A 25,215-nucleotide genomic window follows, 5' to 3' on the forward strand; every position below is an offset into this window, starting at 1 on the left:
ATTCAATAACGTAAAGTTTTAATGACGTTCATTTAATTTATGAAAATAAATTATTATATTATATCACGAATATGTTATCGGTAACTGATAAATAACAACAAAAAACTTTATTGTTTAAAAATATTATTAAAAAGAGTTCACAAATTAAATAAGAAAAAATGTATTAACAGTTAATAAAATAACCAAAACCAAATATAAAATCATAAGAAAATAAACAAATATTTTACGTTTCATGAAAAAAATATTTTAATTACAATGCGGTACTTGAAAAGACGCTAGTGACGCAATATAACTTCTATCGATGCAAAATATATTTGCTGAGTTGAGTTACTAAGAAATGCGTTACGCGTTTTCGCTACGCAGCGAAATCTCGTAACAAGGCCTGTATATACATATATGTATATATATACATAAATAAATTTATATATATAATATTATATAATTATATACATATACATATATATATATATATATATATATATATATATATATATATATATATATATATATATATATATATATATATATTTATATGTATATATATATATATATATAGTTATATATAATTATATATAATTATATATACATTTATATATAAATATATATGTGCGTATATATATAAACTAAAAATGTATTCTACAAATTAGAGTGCTCAATGTTCTTAAAAAAATAGCGCAATAATAAATTAGTAGAAAATCACTTAATAAAAATTTTTCATTTAACACATTGTTTCATCATAATATTTATGGATTTTAAACAAAAAATACGTGATTGTTATTGATTTTAAACAAAAAATACTCCACCTTTTTTACCTGAAATAAAAAATAAAAATATTGATGATTTTATAATGAATTGGTTTATGCTTAGAACAGCACCTGCATATAACAATATTTCTAAAAAATACTATGTTTTCGAGAGAAATTTTAAATACACATGCATTCCAAGTATTTTAAATACACATGCATTCCAAGAATTTTAATAAACAAAAAATCGGATTTAATTTCTAAATGCTCAAAAATAAGATTTTCTTAAAAAACTATAAAAATAAGTGAGCTTGTAAAACTTTTTAAAAATTTATAAAAGTTAAAAACTACAAAAATAAGACAATTAAAAGATTGTTTAAAAATGTTGAAAATTTTGTTGTTTTTAATATTCATCTCTAAGTCTTTTCAAAAAAATGTTTGAAATATCAAATCAATATTGTCTAATTTAATTTTAAAAAACTATATATTAGCAAAAACGTAGAAATTAAATACCTTGGCAACATCAAATAAATATTCTAATAAGCCATTTCATTGTAAAACTTTTTTTGAAGTTGTTATTATGCTTGAAATACATTTTTCATTGTGTGTATATATATATATATATATATATATGTGGTAGTGGTGTAGTGGTAAAGCGCTTGCGTCATAAGTGAGAGGTTCCGAGTTTAATCCCCACCACGTCCCTGGTAGTACCGCGCTCAACTTGTTTCTCCACGCAGCGGCCTTAGTTATAGAGTTGAGAGAGGGTTATAACCACTATTAAGTAACCTCCTCATCTGTAGTGGTCTTCTCAGCCTTGAGGAGGTGGATAACAAAAACATTCAGCAATATATATATATATATATATATATATATATATATATATATATATATATATATGTATATATTTATATATATATATATATTGCTAAATGTTATACATATGCATTTATATATACATATGCATTTATATATATATATGTGTATGGATATTATATATATCCTGGTATCATAGTATATATATATATATATATATATATATATATATATATATATATATATATATATATATATATATATATATATATATATATATATATATATATATATATATATATATATATATATATATAGATATATATATATATATGTATGTATGTATATATATATATAAAACATCTTTGCTTCCAACAAGCAACCACTAATTAAAGTTGGAAGTCACCGGAAGAGAAAAGATAAAAATTGTAGAGCAAGATAACGATTGACAGACGACTTAAAGGATTGCAAATTATATGAATCAGAAGAGCAAGATGAAGGAAGTGAATTCCAAAGAGCTGATGTTTGAGCAACAAAACTAGACGAATAAGAGTTTTTGGAGCACTTAGAAGTCACAAAAAAAGGAAGAGACTTGAATGGCGAGTAATACGAGAATAAATTTTAGTAGATAGCACAATTATTGCTAGCTCTTTAGAGCAGTGCCCATTATAGTATTTGTAGAAAAGAGAAAGAGAGCAACATTACGACGATGTGATAATGGTTGGAGGTTGGCTGTAAGAGCAGGTCCAATGATACCTTGTCTCTTTTAGACCTTGTCTAAAAGAGACAAGGTATCATTAGACTATCCACCCCAGATAAGCCAATAGTATTCCATACAAGGCCGGATTTGAAATTTATAGAGATTAAGAATAGAATCTGAAGTAAGAAAGTGTCGTGCTCGATAAAGAGATGCAACCTTAGCAGATGCTAATTTTGCAACATATTTGCTACATGGTTTCCAAGAAAGATCGGAAGTAAGAGTTAATCCTAGAAGATGAAAAATAGATGACTCATTGATTACATCACTGTTCGAAAATATAGGAAGATCTAAATTATTGCGATAGCAATTGGATAAAAAAATTGAGTTTTATCTGTTTTAAAATTCACCAGCCACTGTGAGCCCCATGATGTAGCAGAAGTGAGGTCTTTTTTAAGCTCAGATGCCCCATCCAAGCAATCAGAGAGTGTTGGCTTATAGGTTTTATTGTGCACATCACGACAAGAATAAATGGTAGTATCATCAGCAAACAATGCCACCTTAGATGTCAGAGTATCTGGAAGATCATTAATGTAAATTAAAAAGAGTATAGGGCTAAGTATAGAACTTTGAGGTACTCCTGAAGTTACAGAATATTAAAAAGAGGGCTGTCCATCGTGGACAACTTTTATACTATAATTGGAAAGGAAGGATTTAATAATCTTAAAGATTTTGCCAGATACACCATAAGATGAAAGCTTATGAACAAGACCAGCATGCCAAACTTTATTAAAAACCTTTGAAATGTCAAGAGCGATGGCCTTAACTATTCCACCTTTATCTAATGCACAATAAAACCTATCGATTATTACTGTTAGCAAATCAGCTGAAGAACGAGAAGATCGAAATCCATATTGATGGTCAGAAAGTAAGATATTAGATCGAAGACGAGAAATTAAGTGTTTGTTAATTAAAGATTCAAAAACCTTGATAGGAAGAAACTAATGGTAGTTAGATGGTAATTAGATGAATCAGATCGCTCTCCAGAATTTTTGAAGATAGGGATAACAGATGCCGCTTTCAGCAGGCTGGAAAACAAGACTGATAAACACTTGTTGAATAGTTTTGAGAGTATAGGCGACAGCTCCGGAGAACACTTCTGCTAGACAATAGCAGGTATGTTGTCCGGGGCACAAGTTGTAGAAGATTCGAAGCAGGAAACCTCTTTAGATATAGAAGATGGAGTGATATGAATGTCAAGCAATGGATCAACCTGTTTGTTGGCAATATCAGTTAAACGCAACTAGTGGGATCAAGAAATGATATTGATGAAAAGTTTTTAGCAAACGATTCCGTTTTGTATTTAGGTGAGGTGACAAAGTCTGAATCATACAAGAGAAGTGGAATTAAAGATTTTCCCTTTTTATTAATGCTTATAAAGATTCTCCAGAAGTCGCGAGAGCCTAATTTTAGAGATAAGATACAAGATTTCATGACCTGAGAATAGCGGGCTTTGGCATCAGACAAAACCTTTTTACAATGGTTTCTTGCAGTAATAAACAGACGTCTGTTCTCTGGAGAATTGTTTTGGTGATAGATATGGAAGTAACTGTTTCAATTGGCAATCGTCGCAGCACAGTGTGAGAAAAACAATGGAGGAGAGTGGAGTTTAAACCTGGAATCGTCGAGAGGGATTTAAACATTTCATTCCAGTCTGATATCACGAAGTTATATAAGAAGCACATTTGTCAACAGGAAGACAAAAAATTTCTAGCAAAGGGCCATTACGAAAAAAATCACTGAAAGAATCCCAGTCAGGTTTACTGTAGTTGTAAGAGGTACGATAATAGGGGGATTCATGTGATGAATAAGAATGAGATATTAGTTTTAGATTGATCAAACTGTGATCAAAAGCACCTAAAGGTGATTATGAAGCTAATTATGATCAGAAACAAGTCATAAGTCAAGTAGAGAAGGTAAATGATTTGGATTGTCTGTAAATTGAGTTGGAAAGTTGACTATTTGAGTAAGAGATTAAGAAAGGCAAAAGTTGTGGGCTTTAGTGGCTGCAGAATCACTGACACTAGAGCCAAGCCATTCAGTGTGGTCAGCATTGAAGTCACTGGCAACGACAATCTTAGCTAATGGATAGAGAGAGGGCTTGGTGAGTATGATCAGAAAAAAACATTAAAAAGAGTGCAGTCTTGAGATCAAGGAGAGCAATATAGAACAAAGAGAAAGGTGATAGAGTGAAGTGGTGCTAAACAAAAGTACATGAAAGAATAGTCTGCGGATTTAAACCTAGTTTCACTACAAATGGGTGAATTCTTACGAATGTAAATGCCCAGGCCAAGCATGTGACTATTGGAGTCTTAACAAGTTAAAGGAAGATAACCATCAACACTAAGATCGCAATATTAGACAGCCGAATTCAAGAGAAAATTTACTTCGAAGACCACGAATATTAGTTAGTAATAGGTTTAGCGAACTTGGTGATGATGATGGTTTTTTGTGTTATATAGTTATTGGTACTTTATTCATTTTTAAATTTGTTGAAGAACTTGACTCAAAGCATAGATACTACTCAGAACACTGTTTAATAGCCCAAGCAATTCCCTTCTTACTATTAATAAACCCTAGCCGTAAGGGCTCCAAATGTAGTCTCTGCAATGCACACCAAAAGTACAAACAGGGACACCATCAATGCGCAACATGGCACTGTTAATACTTTGATATTTTTCAGCTGTTGATGGAATTAGCCTCTCTGAGAGCTGCCACTGAGTTCAGAAAACCTGACTACCAGCTGGCCTTAGAACCATAAAACTAAGTTTTAGAGCTGTACCCTCATTAGGAGATAATAGAACAAGTTGCCTAGTTATAAAAGAAAAAGCACAAGCAAAAACCCATGCATTGAGTCAAGAAGATCTAGCATTTAACATTCTAAACTAGAGATGATGTATTAAAAATACATCTGCGCTCGCCCAATTGATGAAGAAGGGGTGAGAGGCTGGTCAACAGGTAGAATCTGTGTACCGCTTAAGTCTTTGCCTAGGATGCCTTCTTCAAGACAGTAGCAAGATGCATTTAACATCTGTCATGAGTATTTTTATTGAGACACCACCTTTAGTCTTTACTCAATTAAAAGCCCCAAGGCGTTTTAAGTCAGAATTGGCATCTTTAAGCTTTTCCCTAAAATGGCGTATCCTACAAGGCAGCAGGACATGAAGCAGATTGTACTGGGTTACATGTTACCTGTAGCAGGATAACCTGACCTGACATAAATATATATATATATATATATATATATATATATATATATATATATATATATATATATATATATATATATATATATATATATATATATATATATATATGTATATATATATATATATATAAATCCTCATCACAAAATTGTAACAGCAGGTTTTGTATGAATCATCACAAAACCATACCTCTTACCCCCTCTCACCGACACTCACATAGAGTGTCACGTAATTTATGGACAACCTATAAGCTGATTAAAAAATATTTTTATTATTTAATCTTTTTTTTTTTTTTCTACATATAAAAATAAGGAAAAGGTAAGGGGGAAAGAACTTTTTTACATTTAATTATAAAGCAAAAACATAAACATTCTCATGCTCATATATATTAACTGTCCCTTCAGTTAATAAAGAAACTACTTAAGTAAGTTTTTTCCCTTCCTTAAACAAAAGGCATAGAATATTATTACAATAAATCATGTAAAAAATATGATGCAATAAATGTTCAAAGTATTTACGATCGAAGCAACAAGAAAAAAAGGTGTTTAACAATTTTTGTGTTATATAAACAGAATTAAGTATTAGAAAAAGATATAGAAGAAATCAAATTAGGCTTAAATATTTACCAACACTTATTTTGACGATAAATTAAGACCACAATTACTTCTAAGGAGAAAAAACAAACATCTAGCATCGATTTAAGTCACTAAAGTTTTTGTAGAGCATTTGTGGTTAAAAATGTTAGCATTGAAAAAGCTCATAGAACTGGTCAGTGAAAGTTCAGCAAACCAAGAACAATTGTATTAAAATTTTAGACTTTAATGGTGAAAGTACTGAAAAAGTACCCTGAAGTACACCTTTTGGCATTCTTGCTAGATATGAGTACCTATACATTTTAAACTCTAAAACTCAAAAACTTAAGGTTGCATTGCATGTCTGACTTTTTATTTCAAATCAATGATCCACAGCAGTCCGCAAAAACAACAACTTCACATGGTTTTATTCTAAACTTTGATTATATTTTTGCTATTAAAACCAGTTACATCTTGACTTCCTGATTTGAAAACACTATTGATGAGCTCAAAAATAGTAAGAATAATGATTCTAATGATAAATAACTGATTTGAATGTATATATAATTTTGTTCTCTTTTTCTAACCTTAAAAAGTTAACTTAGGCTTATGATTTGATATCTAAAATGTTAATCACACTTCTTATCAACTTTGTTTTAAAGACATTTATTTATAATTATATGTAAAATGAACTAAAGAACATGTAATAAAGCTATATTTAGTTAAGGTAAAACACAAGTACTCTGCAAGTACAGAGATATATTTTCATGTTCGTAGTGTCAATATATTTTCAAAGCAACTTTGAAAAGGTACTATGTTGATTTCCTTAATTATTTACTCAAAGTTTTGTTGAAACTATGGCTACAAATTAAATGTGAAATAAAACTGTTTTATTTTGTTTTATTTATTCAATTTGAATATGCTTATGGGGCGTTAAAAAATTTAGTATTATTACCTACATAAATATTTTGGCCTGTTTTTTTCTCAACAAGTGTCTCTTTATTAATAAAAAGGGCTATTTAAAAAATTTCCTAACAAAAAAAACTGTTTTTAGACCAACACTGTATAAATTTTATGATAGGTATGGTGTTAATCTATATAGTTTATGTAAATATACTCATTTGCCTTTTAGAAAAACTGTACTTCAAGATTCAAATGTTACAATAACATCTCAAGATTTTATTTTTCACATACCTACAATTATAGCTAAAAATACTGCGCGCTGTGTGGTTAAACCTTCAAAAAATTGAACAGAGCTTAAAGGTTAAAAATGTTTTCTCTAATATATTTAATAAAGAACTACTAAAATTAAACGAGTAGCTTACAAGTAACAGACTTTCATTACATGCAGAAAAATCTAAAGTTATTTTAAGTTACAGAATCTCTTTATCAATAAAACATTTATTAAAAGGAACAAATCTTTAATTTTCTTGATGTAATACTATATGGAAATTTGTCATGAAAACCACATATAAAATATGTTAAAAACAAAATCTCAAGAAATATTTCTATATTAAATAAAATCTAACCATTTCTCAGAACTGCATCTTCAATAAATAAAAAACTTTTTGTTTATTCACAATTTTATCTCCTAATGAATAATGTATATAGTAGTAAGAATTATGGTAAATTATAGCAAACAAAAACATGCATGCAGGATTGTATAAGGTGCACACAGAAGTCATCATTTGAAGTCTTTTTTAAGGAAACCTTGCGCCTGTGTTCATTAAATTAATATACACCAAGTTCTACAATTCATGTTTAAAACAAAACATTGACATTCACTTTCTGTATTTAAGTTGCACTTTGATAAAAATTCGCAAAAATCTTCTCAATTTTCTAGGCTCTTACCAAATCCAATACCATGAACTGTTTATATGAAAACATTTTTCAAATTTATTACAAAAAAGAATTTGTTCAAAACATCTCTTCGGAACAGTATAGGAAAAAATCTAAGAGTCTTGTATTACAAGAAGACATTGATTTAAAATACCTCATTTAAAATAAAAAGGGGAAGGCGTGGTTGGCAAACGTTTTGAAAGCCTTGAGTTATTGCAAAACTATCAGTTGTGAAAAAATAATACTTAGGCAGTATGTTTATGTTATCATTATGATTCATTAACTGCATGAATTTTTAGTTTGCAAGTAGAAAATTTTTGAATAAAAATAAAAAAAAAAAGTAATACATCTTTTATCTGGTAAGGTGACTGGGGCAAGAGGGCTTGTTATGCAACTATTGCTACCAATTTTACAAAACTTTACTCCTAACTATCAACTACTCTAATTAAAGTAACACAAAATAAGCACACATTTAAATAAAATATTCCTCAACAAGTTACACCAGAAAGACACCATCCATTAAGAATAACCAGAACTGAGGTATTTTTTTTTTAATGTGATAAAAGTAAACTTCTGCTTATAAAACTCTGTTAATAATTTTTAAAAAAACCAATTAGCATTTTAAAATAAAAAAATGAAAATACATTTTTGTTTTTTTCATCATCGTTTTTAAGTTTTTTTGTTGAGTTGAAATATGAAAAGCCATTTTGTCCCATTTTCCCTTACTTAAATAATATACGTTATGTAAAAAACAGTTATTGATACTACTTCTCTTTTGTTGCAGTTTTAAATAAATTTAATTTTTTGTTAAAAAGCTGTACAATGTTAATAAATGCTGCATTTTTTACGGAAATTTTCTGGCAGCTGGAAAGGCCAAACTTCCCGTTATTTTTTGGAAAAAACAATCGCATGTAAACAAAAGTTTCCGTAAATAAAGGGATATTTCTGTTGAAATACAATGGGTTTTTTTTTTGTTAAGCAACGGGAGGTTTGGTTATCACAGCTGCCGGATAGTTTCTGCAAATAAAATGATTGTGGCTGCTAATATTCCGTTCATATCAAAGTTTAAAATGTTGATGTCTAGCAAATAATTTAGATATAAAATAGATTGTATGTCATCGAAAATATTATCTAAAGACATTTTTTTTTGATATACATAAATATTTAAATTTTTGGTGATTTACATTTCATTTTAGCGGCAAGTGCGTGTATTTGCCGCTAAAATAACAAATAAGTAATTAAAAAAATTAAAAACAATTGTTAACAATTTAGATAAAGTATAAATAAGCACATAACAATATAATTACATACATTTACAATATAGATATACTTAAAAAATCCTTTTTGAGTAACTTATATTGGTTTCACAAAAAATAAAAGGTCAACCCAACTACACAAAATTGCAGTCATTCCTTTCTTTAACATTTCTAATCAACAATAAATCTAAAATAAAAAAAAAAAAAAAAAAAGAGTTTTTGAGAAGGAAAGATTTTAATGTTAAACAAAGTAATAAATTATAAAAAACACTTACTATGCGCAATGGCTACCTTAAAGTTGTTACTCAATATGAGTCATTTAACTGAGGCAAAGCAACAAGCATCTCTGGACATAATTAAAAAATCTTTTGAGCATTTAATAAATACCTGCAACAAATGAAATTTAATATACCTGCAACAAATGAAAACTTAATTTAAAGTACAGTACAAATTAAGGTTTTAAAGTGCAACATAATCAATCTCAGTTTAATTGTAAATATAATGGTGATAGTTAAATTTCCTGTTTATAACATTGTTGGCACCATATGTCATTACTCCTAAATTTAAAATTAAACTTTTTTACATTGTTAAATGAATAAAAATCTTTTTCAACTTCTTTAAAATCAAATTAAAATAATTAATTATAAAATTATTTACTTGAATTTGATTTGGACAAAACAACTCAACAGTTTAACAACAAATCCCAATTTTTCTTTTCTGTTCTATAATGAAAATTTAATTTGTCAGTATTTTATTTTTATTTAATATAAAACCATTGTTAAAGTAAAATTTAAAATTTTATTATAAAGATGCATACTTAGTTCTCAGATTGAGCAACCTAAAAAGAAAAGAATTATTAAACATAACCATATATGTTGCATAAGAAAGGTTGCATAAGAACTATAACCATAACCATAACCATAACTAAAAACCATAAGGTTGCATAAGAAAACCAGGTTCCTAAGACAATATAAACTCTTTTAAGGATAGACTACTGATTTTTTCGCAAAATACTACTGATTTTTTTTTTGGTTAAGGATATTTATACAAATTCGACGGTGTTATTTATTTTAATTTCTTGGTTGTATAGTTAATATTCTTTGAATATTTTATTGTTAAAAAAATTTACTATCCCCGTTATACTTTTTTACTATTCAATATTTTGTAATTACGTTAGAACGTAACAAGGTCATCAAAAATTTATTACATCCTCAATATTTTATGCTTATCTACTGCTAATTCCATGGGTTAAATGAGATGATTATTAAGCTGTTGTCATGCTATTTAAATTATGATAGTACTTGGTAAATTTGCTAAAGCTGATACGTATTTAGACGCTCAAGATGAGATGTGACTTTTCATTAAGAAAAGTGCGTTCTTTTAAAGTTGCTCTCCACGGAGCTTTATTTTGGTACTTCAAGAGTGAGAGTTTTTTCAAAAAATAGTATCGCAAACTATTTTAGAGATGGGAATTATTCATTGTTTTTATTTATAATTGAGATAATTACTTTTTACCTAAGTATATTCCTAAACGATACAATATTTTTAAAATTTTTTGTGTGATTATATTTTTGTTAATTTGAGTTTTTTTTAGTTCTATTAAAAATAGCTCATTTTAAGTAACTGGTTACCTAAGATGAGATGATTGGGTGTGTTAAAAATAACGGAATTTTTGGTATAAATTTTTTTTTAAATGAACTATTCAACTATATACTTCAAGATAAAAGATTAAATTCTGCAAAAGTAAATATAAGTATTATAATATTTTGGCTTCAAAAAAACAATAGACTGTTAACATGCTCAACATATGCAACTTTCCCATAACGGAAAATAATAACTTATAATTAAAATAATTTTTACCTATCACCTCCATTATCATTACAAAAATACTTTTTATCATTTTTTAAAAAAGATTTTTTTTGTATTCATGCTAAAGTTAAAAATTGTTACAAACCAAAGTAAAATTTTGCATTGCTTTTCATGGAATACCTATGGAATAATATTGTTTTGCGGAGTTTAGATCTATCAAATTCCTTTAACCTTTTTAAGCTCAATCTGAAAAACGTATTTTTTTACTTGATAATATACTCAGATACTTCTAATATTTTGATAATTGTTCAACTGCGATTTTAGTACTTATTTTTGTTTTAATTTTTACTTTATTTTTTAGTATGTTATACTTGTCTTTATTTTGCTTGTTTATATTTTATAAGGTTGTGTTGACAAGATCTTGTGATCTTTAAGATCCTAGTTTATATCTCATTATTAGCAGTTTATTTAAGTGCGCATCTACACATTTGTAAGTGTATATGCTTATATTTATATATTATATATGTGAGTGTTTTTTTTCTTATTTTAATTATGTTGATATTGGAAATATTTTTAATTGCAACACGCTATATATGGCATATATAATTGCACTGTGACATGTAATGTAAGCAAAATTTGAAAAAAAAAAAAACAATACCTGCCTTAAATTGCATTTTTTTGTTTTTGTTTAATGCAAAATATCTACTTTAATAAAATACAGATATATTTAAAAAGTATAAAATAGTTTTGTAAATTTAGAAAATAATAATTTTATTTTCTTCTTGTCCAAAATAAAAATAAACTTAATGATGAATTATAATCCAAATAACTAACTTATTAAATTTTACACCTTTGATTGCTTTATATTATCTTTATTTTTATGTACATTGAGCATGTGATTACTAAAAATTTCTTCCCTGTTGTCAACAAACCTGCCAGGATAACTTCCAAATCTATTACTGCTTTTGATAACATTTTAACAAACTCAATACAAGATACTTCTCTAAAATCAGCAATAATAAAACAGACATTTCAGATCACTTTTTAATATACTTCTCTTTGTCACTAAATTCCACAAAAATTAATAATTCAAATATCTTATGTTATAAAAGAATTATCAATGAAACGTCTACTCAAAGATTTAAGGATTTGCTATCGCCAACAAATTGGCAAAAGGTCTAGCAAGAATGTATCCTAAATTGTCCATGGATAACAAAAGAAATAAGAAAATCCTCAAAAGAAAAACAAAAACTACATGTAAAATATTTAAAAATAGAAGCAAAGGGAACCTATCCCTCTTAAAGCAATACAAAAACCTATTTAAAAAAATTAAAAAAAAACCTAAAATTTTATATTATTCTAATCAAATACAAAAATTTGATGGTGACTTATAAAAGACATGGGACAATACAAAGGAAATATTTGGTAAAAGTAAATCTAATTTTAGCAAAATGCCTTCTAGAGTAATAATTAATGAAGGTGAATAAACAATAAGCAAGATATTTCCAATGAATTTAACAACTACTTTGCCAGCATTGGTGGTGATCTTGCATCAAAAATTCAATACCCAAATAATACGTTTAAAAGTTACTTAACAGGCTCACGCTGCTTTAAATTTCAATGAAATAATTCGAGACAAACTTGAAATAAGTCCCTAGGGATCGATGACATAGCTTGCAAAGTAGTGTCAGATGTTTTTGAGGAGATATTTAATCCAATTTACCAAGTATTTAATTCATCAGTTACAACAGGTATAGCATCTGATAAACTAAAAATCTCTAAAATTATACCAATCTATAAATCAGGAGAAACCAATTCTTTAAATAATTATAGACCAATCTCAATCCTTTCAGTATTCTCAACACATCTAGAACGAATAATCTATAAAAAATTAAATGAATATTTAAAAACTAACAAAATTATCAATAAAAATCAATATGGTTTTTATAAAATGGTTTTTAAAAGCTACACTCAACTGAGCATGCAATCCTTGACCTCTCAAATAGGATAAGTAAATCAAATAGGATATGTAAAAAATTCACATTAGGAATCTTTATTGATTTGTCAAAGGCATTTGACACCGTCAGCCAAGTGATTTTACTAACAAAAATGAAAAAGTATGGTATAAAAAATTAAGCTTAAATTGGTTAAATTTAAGCTTAAATTTAAAAACTACCTTAATAACAGAAAGTGTGTTATTATAGATAAAAAAAGCAACTCAAATTTACTAAAAACAAAATGTGGTGTACCCCAAGGTTCCATTCTTGCTCCTCTTTTGCTTCTTATTTATATAAACAATCTTCTAAATGCCTCTAATATTTTTAAAACTATAATGTTTGCTGACGATACAAACTTATTTTACTCATCAAAGACAATTGAAGACCACTTTGAAAAAACAAATGCTGAACTAAAAAAATTAATATATGGTTTAAATCAAATAAACTGTCACTTAATATAGAAAGAACTGGTATATACTATTCCACTCTAATCAACAAATTAAAAAAATATCCCCGAACCTACTAGCAACTAATATAGAAAAAATAACCATCAAAAGAGCTCTGAATAAAAAGTTTTTAGGAGTTCTAATTGATGAAATTAGAACTCCTAAAAACTTGTTATTCATTAACAAAAATATCATAGAACATAAATTTACTTTACAAGGCAAGACCATTTTTGTCACAAAAAAGTCTAAAACATGTCTACTTTGCATTTATACATCTTGTTTAAGCCAATTTAGCATGGTATGGTAGCCATAAATCTAAATTTGAACCACTTTACTTACGTCAAAGACACGCTTTACTTACATCAAAAAAACGCTTTACTTACATCAAAAAAACGACTAATATACGACAAAAACTCATTCTCAACCCTTACTGAAACAAATGAACACGCTAAATATTTTTCAAAATATACTTTTTATGTTTAATTATAGTCTAGTTCCAGAACATTTACAGCACACTATTTTAAAAACAATATAAATAAATACAATACAAGAGCAACAGGAAACTTTAAGATAACATTCGAAACTCTCAAAATTCTCAATTACATATCTATTCTATATGTCCCTATTTATTTAACAAATAAATTTCCAGAAACGAATCACTATTAAACTTAAACAATGAAGACATTCTGAAAATGGATCAAAAACCTACATTAATAAAATTAAACAGCTAAAAGGAATTTTTTTAAATTTAAATAAAAAAATAAATGTAACTGAACCTATAGTACAAATTGATAAAAAAAAAAAAATTATTATTATTTTTAATATAATTATTATTATATTTATATTTAATAGGTATATATATATAACACATACATATATATCATGTATGCAACTGATTTTTTATGTGTATTACATGTCTCGGAAAAAGGTACTCGATGACAAGAATGACTTAAGTCTTCTGTGAGCTTCCTATAACTACATACAAGTAATTCTTTTTATCAATCTTACACAAATTTCGTTTTTATCATATTTATACACAAACATTATTTTGAAATGTGATAAATGAACATATAGCGAAACATCTAAACACTAAAAAATGTTTGCTGGAGGTTTATTTAAAATAATTTATTATTCTACATGAAGAGTAGGTAAAAATGATTTTATGATGTCAAACAAACTATTAGACTTTGGCTCTATGATCTTTTTAATTATTACTATGCATGATTTTTTTTATGGCTAATAAACTTGGTTAGTTTGTCCATTGTTTCTAATAAATCTCCTAAGATTGCAACATAAGATTGCAACATAAGATTGCAACATTTTACATTTTTTTAAAATAATATGAAGTATATTATTTAATTAAATTTTGAGTTTTGCTTTGTTTTTTAGTATAAATGGATAAAGTTCTACAATATCCTCAATTTCTAATTAAATTGTCTAAACTACTTGTTCAAGATTGGTTTGAGATTGGTATTTACTTAAATGTCAAACCGCATATTTTAGAAGCAATAAGAAATGATTCTATAAATTTACTAAAACAAGAAGACAAAGCATATGAAATGATAAGGAAATGGTTCAACTTGGATGAAAATCCAACGTTTGAAAAGTTAAAACTTGCCATTTTAAATATTCCAAAAAAAGATCTATTGAAGGAGGTGGAGGTTCTTGCAAGTACACATTTTTTTTTTTAATTATTTGTATTATATAAATTTTTTAGATTGTTGTTTGTCACTCTCATTATATGTTTATTTTTTTGTTTTTATTTTAACTTCCTCATCTTTCTCTGCTTTCAGAAACATTTGATTATTTTAGATTTTTGTAAAATGACTATTAAGTTAAAAAACTATTTTTGTATATTTTATTAGATATGTTTGTAAACAATTCTTCAAATTCACCAAGTAATATTAGAGAAAGAAATAATTCTTTAAACAGTGGTAAGTATACAATATGTACTATAATAGCATGTTGATGATGATGCATAAGTATTTTTTGCTTATTAATTTAACTTCCCCATCAAATTCTCTGCTTACAGAAAATTTTGATGATGATGATGATGTTGACGATAATTATTACATAAATACTATTCATTAAAGTTTAATCATAAATTTTAGAATAAATATAAAAGACAAAATTTTAAATAAACTAATCTGCTCACACAAAAAAAATTAATTCTTATAGTTATTGATGACGATGATAATGATTATGATGTTAATTTTTTATTAAAATATTAAAAATTATATTATAAAATTTTTTGTATAATTTGAGTTTTTGAATAGTGTTATACCAATTAAAAATATATTTATGTTTATTTAACCAGGTACCTGGTTAAATAAACATCCACAATGACTTCAGTATTACCAGAAGTTTGTTTGAATACAGGTAATTCTTAATTAAATAAATAAATAAAACAAACAATGTAAATAGTAATGATAAGAATTACCATGCGTATATTAAAAAATATGATCAAAATGATTGCAATGATCATCATGATTACGTTGATTATCATGTTAGGTTAAATATTTAATATTAATTAAACTAATTAATAAAACATTTGGAGTTCAAAAATTTTACGTTTAAAAAGTTTAAAAATTGAACTTATAATTAAACATATTTAAATTATCTTATTTGAATTTATCAAGTTTTTTGTATAATAATCCAGTCTTAATATCTCTAAATATTTTATATTTAGAGATTTTAAAAATTATATATAGTATGGTTAGTCTTTTAAAAACTAAAATAACAAATACATATTTTTATGCATAGTTAAATAATTTTATACGGAAGTATGTTTTTCATCGGTTAAATAAAAATAAATAGAAAATGGAGTATTGACATTAAATACTAATTAACATACTTTTTTTTTTACTTTACTATTGAAAAGCTATCAATCAAAAAATCGTCAAGTGTTTTTAATAAATTGACATTACTGAACAATAGAGTAGAAATTATTAAAAACTTATTGTAACATTGTTAATCTTTAATAGCTATCAATTTATTTATTAATTTATTTATTAACACACACCCTGTCTTATGGCTCTTGGTTGAGTAAAGGCTAGAGATAGTGTCTTGATAAAAATACTCATCTCATGGGCAGACATTAAATGCATCCGGCTACTGTTTTGTAGACTGATGGCCTTCGCACCCCTTCTTCATTTTTTAGGCTGTTGTAGTATGTATTCATAATACATTGTTTCCAGTTTAGGATTTTGAAGGTTGGATCTTTCTGAATCAATACCTAAGTTTTGCTTGTGTGTCTGTTTTTATGACTAGGAAACTCATTTTATTATCTCCTAATGAGTGCAGCTCTAAAACTCAGTTTTATGGTTCTGAGGCACGCTGATAGTCATGTTTTCCTGACCTCTGTGGTAGCTCTCAGAGAGGCTGAATCCATCAACAGCTGTAAAGTATCAGATTACTAACAGTGCCATGTTGTGCATGTATGGTGTCTGTGTTCTTACTTTCAGTGTGCGTTGTTGCCACTTTTGAAGCACTTTGTTACAGCTTTAATAATTGTAATGAGGCAATTGCTTAGACTATTGAATAGTATACTGAATACTATCTGTTCTTAAAATCAAATTCTTTAACAAATCCATAATTGACCAAAGTACCATAAACTGTAATACCATAACATAATAATACCTATAACATAAAACCATTGCCATCACTGAGTTCTCTAAATTTATAGTTTATAAATATTTGTGGTCTTCAAAGTAACTTTTCTTCTGTTGAGTCTTATCTCTTGCAAAGTTTACCAGGTCTAGTTGCTCTTTGTGAGACTAATTTGAGTTTAGCTGTCTCATTTTGTGATCTTAGTGTTGATGATAATTGTCCTTTAATTTGTGAAGACTCCAATAGTCACATGCATGGCCTTGGCATTTACATTTGTAACAATTCACCCATTTATTGGAAAACTAAGTTTTAATCAACAGACTATTCTTATATGTGCTTTTGATCTTTTAATGATGCCCTATCTCTTTTAGACGCGCTAAAAGAGATAGGGCATCATTATATATATATATATATATATATATATATATATATATATATATATATATATATATATATATATATATATATATATATATATATATATATGTATAAATATATATACATATATATATATATATATATATATATATATATATATATATATATATATATATATATATATTGTGTGTGCTAGATTAAATAAATGGTATCAGCTTTAGTTTCCACCTCTTGCGATATCTTTTTTTTTATTGATTTACTAATTTTCTAACCGCTTGTTTTTAAAAAATTTAATCCTGTATTAACAAAACACACATTGATAAACATATTAGTACAAAATTATACATTTTAATATATATTTTTAAAAACAAATTCAAATTCAATTAATGTTTTATAAGTTGGGAGTTAACAGAAAACAAAGAAAAAAGTTGAATAACAAGAAAATGGTTGAGACCTAAAAAAATTGTAGTCAGGTTTCCCGAACTCTGTGGTAGCTCTCAGAGTGGCTGATTCCATCAACAGCTGAAAAATATCAAAGTATTAACAGTGCCATGTTGCGCATTGATGGTTTGTACTTTTGGTGTGCATTGCGGAGGCCACATTTGGAGCCCTTTGTTACGGCTTAGGGTTTATTAGTAGTAATGAGGCAATTGCTTAGGCTATTAAACAGTGTTCTGAGTACTATCTATGCTTTGAGTCAAGTTCTTCAATCCATTTTAAAAATGAATAACGTACCAAAAACTATAAAACACAAAAAACCATCAGCATCACCAAGTTCTCTAAACCTATCATTCACTAATATTCGTGGTCTTCGAAGTACCTTTTCTTCTGTTGAGTCTTATCTCTTGCAAAGTTCACCAGACCTACTTGCTCTTTGTGAGACTAATTTGACTTCGGCTGTCTCATCTTGTGATCTTAGTGTTGATGGTTATCTTCCTTTAATTCGTAAAGACTCCAATAGTCACATGCTTGGCCTCGGCATTTACATTTGTAAGAATTCAACCATTTGTCGTGAAACTAGGTTTGAATCCACAGACTATTCTTTCATGTGCTTTCGTTTAGCACCACTTCACTCTATTGCCTTTCTCTTTGTTCTATATCGCTCTCCTTCATCTCAAGACTGCACTCTTTTTGACATTTTTTCTGATCATATTGACCAAGCCTTCTCTCTTTATCCATCAGCTAATATAGTTGTTGTCAGTGACTGCTCACCACTCTGAATGGCTTGGCTCTAGTGTCAGTGACTCTGCAGGCATTAAAGCCCACAACTTTTGCCTTTCTCATTCCCTAACTCAAGTAGTCAACTTTCCAACTCGCTTTCCTGACAACCCGAAACCCGCTATTCTCAGTTCATGAAATCTCGTATCTCATCTCAAAAATTAGGCTCTCGTGACTTCTGGAGAATCTTTAATAATATCAATAACAAGGGCAAATCTATAATTCCACCTCCCTTGTATGGTTCAGACTTTGTCACCTCACCTAAAGACAAAGCCGAATTGTTTGCTAAAAACTTTTCATCAATATCATCTCTTGATTCCACTAGTTGCGTTTTACCTGATGTTGCCAATAAACAGGTTGATCCATTGCTTGACTTTCATATCACTCCAGCATCTGTATCTAAAGTGATTTCCTGCCTAGACTCTTCTACAGCTTGTGGCCCGGACAACATACCTGTTATTGCCTTGCAGAAGTGTTTTCCAGAGCTGTCATCTATGCTCTCAAAATTATTCAACAAGTGCTTATCAGAGTCTTGTTTTCCGGCCTGCTGGAAAGCGGCATCTGTTATCCCTTTCTTCAAAAATTCTGCAGAGCGATCAGATTTGTCTAACTACCGTCCCATAAGTCTTTCTATCATTAGCAAGGTTTTTGAATCTTTAGTTAACAAATACTTAATTTCTCATCTTGAATCTAATAACTTACTTTCTGACCATCAATATGGATTTCAATCTTCTCATTCTACAGCTGATTTGCTAACAGAAATAACTGACAGGTTTTATCATGCATTAGATGAAGGTGGAGAGGTTAAGGCCATCGCTCTTGACATTTCATAGGCTTTTGATAAAGTTTGGCATGCTGGTCTTCTCCATAAGCTTTCTTCTTATGGTGTATTCGGCAACATCTTTAAGATCACTGAATCCTTCCATTCCAATCATAGCATAAAAGTTGACGATGGACAATACTCTTCTTCTTATTCTGTAACTTCAGGGGTTCCTAAAGGTTCCATCCTCGGCCCAATGCTCTTTTTAATTTACATAAACGATATTCCAGATATTTTCACATCAAAAGTGGCATTGTTTGCTGATGATACTACTATTTATTCTTGTCGTGATAAGAAACCAACACCCTCTGATTGCTTGGAGGGTCATTTGAGCTTGAAAAGGATCTCACTTCTGCTACAGCATGGGGCTCACAGTGGCTGGTGAACTTTAATTCAGATAAAACTCAATTTTTTTCAGCCAATCGTTATCTTACTAATTTAGATCTTCCTATATTTATGAACGGTGATAAACTTGATGAGTCACCTATTCTTCAGCTACTAGGATTAACTCTTACTTCCAATCTTTGTTGGAAACCATATATCAAATCAGTTGCAAAATTAGCATCTGCTAAGGTTGCATCTCTTCATCGAGCTGGTCACTATCACACTTCGGATTCTATTCTCTATCTATCTGGGGGGGATCTTCTAATGATGCCCTTTCTTTTTTAAACAAGGTGCAAAATAGCATTGTAAACAATGTTGGACCTGCTCTTGCAGCCAACCTCCAACCATTATCACATCGTCGTAATGTTGCTTCTCTTTCTCTTTTCTACAAATACTGTAATCGGCACTGCTCTAAAGAGCTAGCGTGTCTTGTGCCATCTGCTAAAATTCATTCTTGTGTTTCTCGTCATTCAATTAAGTGTCATCTTTTTTCTGTGACTGTTTCTAAGTGCTCCAAAAATGCTTATTTGTCTAGTTGTTTTCCTCGAACATCAGTTCTTTGGAATTCGCTTCCTTCATCTTGCTTTCCTGATTCATATAATTTGCAATCTTTTAAGTCGTCCGTCAATCGTTATCTTGCTCTACAATCTTCATCTTTTCTCTTTCAGTAACATCTAACTTTAATTAGTGGCTGCTTGCAGCCTTGTTGGAAGCGAAGATGTTGAAATAAAAAAAAAAAAATGAAAATTACTCTTGTCACTAAACATGACTTTTGTCTAATCTTCTTATGTCCAATGAGCGTACTTCTTACAAAACAATATTCTCTTCTTCCGTTTGATATCTGAAAGAAAAGGTTTCTTTAAAGACCTTGACGCTCGCATAGAAAGTCTGTTGCATAAAATATGTCGAGTATGATGAGTGGAAACATTCAAATTTAAATTTTTGATAGCTGAAGATGTAATAGTTGGTGTTTTCATTACTTCTCGTTGAATTAAACGTTCTTTCTGCGCTGAAATAAGCCTTGGTCTACCAGGATGATGTTTAGGTTTGATTGAACCAGAACTAAACTGCCTTACAACACGCGATGCTGAAGATTGTGATATTCCCAACCGGGATGCAATTTCCCTTGTGTTATAATTTTCCTCAAATAATAAAATAACTTAAGATCTAATCGATTCATTTAATGTTTTCTTCCCCATTATTTTTAAATGTGTTTTAAAATGACTGAAATAAAACAAGTTAAAAAATTAGCCAGCTACACAAATTCACAACTTCTTAATAAATAATTGACAACAATAATCGTTTCCTTATTTATACATAATAAATATTTTTACTGGAATTCCAAATCCGTAGATGCTATTTTTGAGTATTATATCATCAGATATATTTAATTCCATGAAAAAAATTTATTCATCAAGTTATTTATGCATGCATTACTACTTATTATGCTATTTTCACACTTTCATCATGAAAATTTTGATTTTATCACTTTGAGTCTAAAAATAAGTCTGTAACTGTATATATATATATATATATATATATATATATATATATATATATATATATATATATATATATATATATATATATATATATATATATATATATAATATATATATATATATATATATATAATATATATATATATATATATATATATATATATATATATATATATATGTATATATATAAATTTAGACTATTTATGAAGTTACGCTGTTTTTCAAGGAAATTGAAAAAAAATTTTTGAGTCTTGAACAACAAACAAAATTGCCTAGTCAAAAAGCTTGTTGCTGATGCTGTACTATAGTTTGAGAGTGAAGTCATTTCTGCTCGTAAGTCTTACCCAAAAAAGTTTTACTTTTATAAAAACAGCCAAAGTCTTGTAAAAGTGAAATTCTATCTCTTTTTAACCATGATGGAGTGCAATTAGTAGATAAGATGTCATTGCAAGCTGCTTAAATAATCAATTTTTTAAAGCGTTTTCATCACATTTTAATTTTATCACTTTGAGTCTAAAATTAAGTCCTTAACTGTAATTGATTGAACGACATCTGCTGGTAGACTATTCCATTCATAAACGACTCTATTGCTGAAAAAATATTGTCTTTTTATACAATTTCTAAACAATTCAGGTTTTAATCGATGTTTAGCTCCTCTTATATTAAATGCTAGACCTGATGACTAAATAGAGTTCATTGCTTGATTTTGTTTAATATCAATCTTTCAATACTTTTAAATATCTTGAATTGCTGGATCAAGTCACCTCTTAGCCGCCGAGTCTTTGTTGTCATATCCAAAACTTCTAATCTTATTCCGTACTCAAGATGCCTTAGTTCCGCTATTATTTTGGTTGCTCTTCGTTGAACTTTTTCTAGTTCATTAACATCTTTTGTATAATACGAACTCCATACTTGAATCGAAAACTCTAAATTTGGTCTAACATACAAACAATACAGTGTTTTTATTAGATCTTTATCCGTGTACTTGAATGTACTATTTAGTAGTGAGAGCATGCTATTTGCTTTACTGGCTGCATATTTTACTTGTTTAGCCCATTTCAAATCACTTGATATATAAACACCAATGTCTTTTTCTAGTTTTGACTTTTCATATTCCATTAATGTATTGTTATTCGTCATAAAATAAGAATATTCTTTATTATTTGCAGCTGAAACACAAAAATTAAACACAAAGTTAATATTGTTATAATACATATTCTATAATACATATTTCCATATACATAATTCCATATAATTCCATATACAAAAATATGAATAATAAAAAAAAAAAGTAAATTAGGTAAATTTTATTCAAAAATAATAAAGATTTTTAATCAGGAGAATCTGTTTGTAAAACAAAAAGAAAAAAGTGGAACAAATTAATATATACAAAAAATAGCATATATTGTTTATACATATATGCAAGGTCAACGCGAAGTGAGGGGTGTGTGGGATGTGACACACCCTTTTCCCCATCCCTCATTAAATGCATATTTATGCAATTAGTTGGCAAATCAATTTTTTTCTTTAGGTGCATTCAGCAAAATGACATGTAGTCAGTTTTTCCCCTTTTTAACATATACATAAAATGGTATTTTATTTATAATTAATTTATAGAAAATAACAAAATATACCTAAAAAAATATATATATTTACAAAAAATATTCAATGAAAACTAAAATTAACAAAGTACAATTTGTCATTAAATGTTTTCTAATATTTCCTGAGCATCTTCTATATGAGGCAAATCTCAAATGAAATGAGGGATTTGTTCTTGTCTCTATTTCAGATCCACACTCTATGCTATTTCAGATCTTTACTTCTCTAAAACTCAGCTCTAAAACTCAGTTTTTTATTGTTCTGAAACTGGCTGGTAGTCAGGTTTCCCGAACTTTGGAAGAAGGGGTTTGAGGCTGGTCAATATAATTATTCTACTTATTCCTGAAATCTTTGCTTAGTATCGCCTATTTTACAAGACAGTAGCTGCAAACATCTGCACAACTAACAACATGCAGTCAACATCTGCCCAATATATATATAACTTTATCGAGACACTCTCTTTAGCCTTTACTTAACAAAGAGCCTCTAGACAGGGGATTTTTAGCTGGATGCAGTTAACATCTGCCCAAGATAAGTTTTTTTATCAAGACACCGTCTCTAACCTTTGCTTAATCAAGAGCCTTGAGACAACAAACTCCGACATAAAAATCCCCTATTTTTATGTTAGAGTTTGTTTCTCCTGAATTGAGTTTCAGTTTTGTTTTTATTTGATTTATTTTATTTATTTCAGTGATTTGTTGTTATTGTGACTTTTATTTCATTAAAATATTTAATAATTTTAATTATTCAAATTTTATTTAAATATTTAATTATATTGCGGTAAAAAAATACTATATATCAATGTCATTATTTTCTTCATGTTCTTTTAAATAAATGTACACCAATTTTTTTATATATTGTTTAGAAACTTCAAATTCACCAGTAAACTCTACAAAATTTTCTGCTAAGAAAGGTTATTCATATGTTTCATATTTAATTAAGTAAATCATATTAAATTAAGTAAATTAATAATTATAATATGAATGTATAATAATATACTAATTCATACTTATTCCTGATTGTTAATGCCAAACTTTATCAAAAGCTTTTGAAATGTCAAGAGTGATGGCCTTAACCTCTCCACCTTTATCTAATGCACGATTAAATCTATCGGTTATTACTATTAGCAAATCAGCTGTAGAATGATGAGATCGAAATCCATATTGATGGTCAGAAAGTAAGTTATTAGATTCAAAATAAGAAATTAATTGTTTGTTAATTAAAGATTCTAAAACCTTGCTTATGATAGGAAGAAGACCAATGGGACGGTAACTAGACAAATCAGATCGCTCTCCAGAATTTTTGAAAATAGGGATAACAGATGCCACTTTCTAGCAGGCTGGAAAACAAGACTCTGGTAAGCACTTGTTGAATAATTTTGAGAGTATAGACGACTGCTCCAGAGAACCCTTCTGCAAGACAATAACAGGTATGTTGTTTGGACCACAGACTGTATAAGGGTCCAAGCAGAAAATCACTTTAGATGCAGAAGCTGGAGTAATACGAATCTCAAGAATGGATCAACCTGTTTGTTGGCAATATCAGGTAGAACGCAACTAGTAAAATCAAGAAATGATATTGATGAAAAGTTCTTAACAAACAATTCAGCTTTTTCTTTAGGTGAGGTGACAAAGTCTGAGCCATACAAGAGAGGTGGAATTAAAGATTAACCCTTATTATTAATACTATTAAAGATTCTCCAGAAATCACGAGAGTCTAATCTATGTAATGAAATACAAGATTTCATGACCTGAGAATAGCGGGCTTTGGCATTGGACAAAACCATTTTACAATGGTTTCTAGAGGTAATAGACAGCCGTCTGTTTTCTGTAAAATTGTGTTGCTGATAGATATGGAAGTAACAGTTTCGATTGGCAATCACAGCAGCACAATGAGGAAAACCATGGAGGAGAATGAGGCTTGACCTGGAATCTTTGAGAGGGAACAAAAGATTCCATGCTAGCCTGATTCCACGAAGCTATTTAAGAAGCACATTTTTCGACAGGAAGATTAAGGATTTCCACCCAAGGGCCATCATGAAGAAAATCATGGAAAGAGTCCCAGTCAGCATTAAGGTAGTTGTAAGAGGTACGATGATAGAGGGATTCAGGTGATGAAGAAGAATGAGATATTAGTTTTAGAGAGATCAAACTGCGATCAGAATCACCTAATGGTGAATGTGGAGAAACTGAGCACTGACTAGGATCAGGAACTAGACATAAGTCAAGTAGAGAAGGCTGATGATTCAGGTTGTCTGGAAAGCG

The 25,215-nt window shown here is 28.6% G+C and overlaps 1 protein-coding gene across 2 annotated transcripts in view; it reads left to right on the top strand.

The window, feature by feature from the left end:
- LOC136076662 (mitogen-activated protein kinase kinase kinase 2-like) overlaps window positions 1–25,215 on the top strand; it is a 105,251-nt gene that overhangs the window by 24,273 nt on the left and 55,763 nt on the right. For both annotated transcript variants that reach the window (XM_065789988.1, XM_065789989.1), the window contains exons 2-4: window positions 14,831–15,112; window positions 15,307–15,375; window positions 23,817–23,864. In XM_065789988.1, coding sequence (XP_065646060.1) covers window positions 14,836–15,112; window positions 15,307–15,375; window positions 23,817–23,864 — 394 coding nt within the window. In that variant the 5' untranslated portion in view covers window positions 14,831–14,835. The remainder of the gene's footprint in view (window positions 1–14,830; window positions 15,113–15,306; window positions 15,376–23,816; window positions 23,865–25,215) is intronic.

This window comes from Hydra vulgaris, chromosome 02 (assembly GCF_038396675.1).
Source record: "Hydra vulgaris chromosome 02, alternate assembly HydraT2T_AEP".
Taxonomy (NCBI): Eukaryota; Metazoa; Cnidaria; class Hydrozoa; order Anthoathecata; family Hydridae; genus Hydra; species Hydra vulgaris.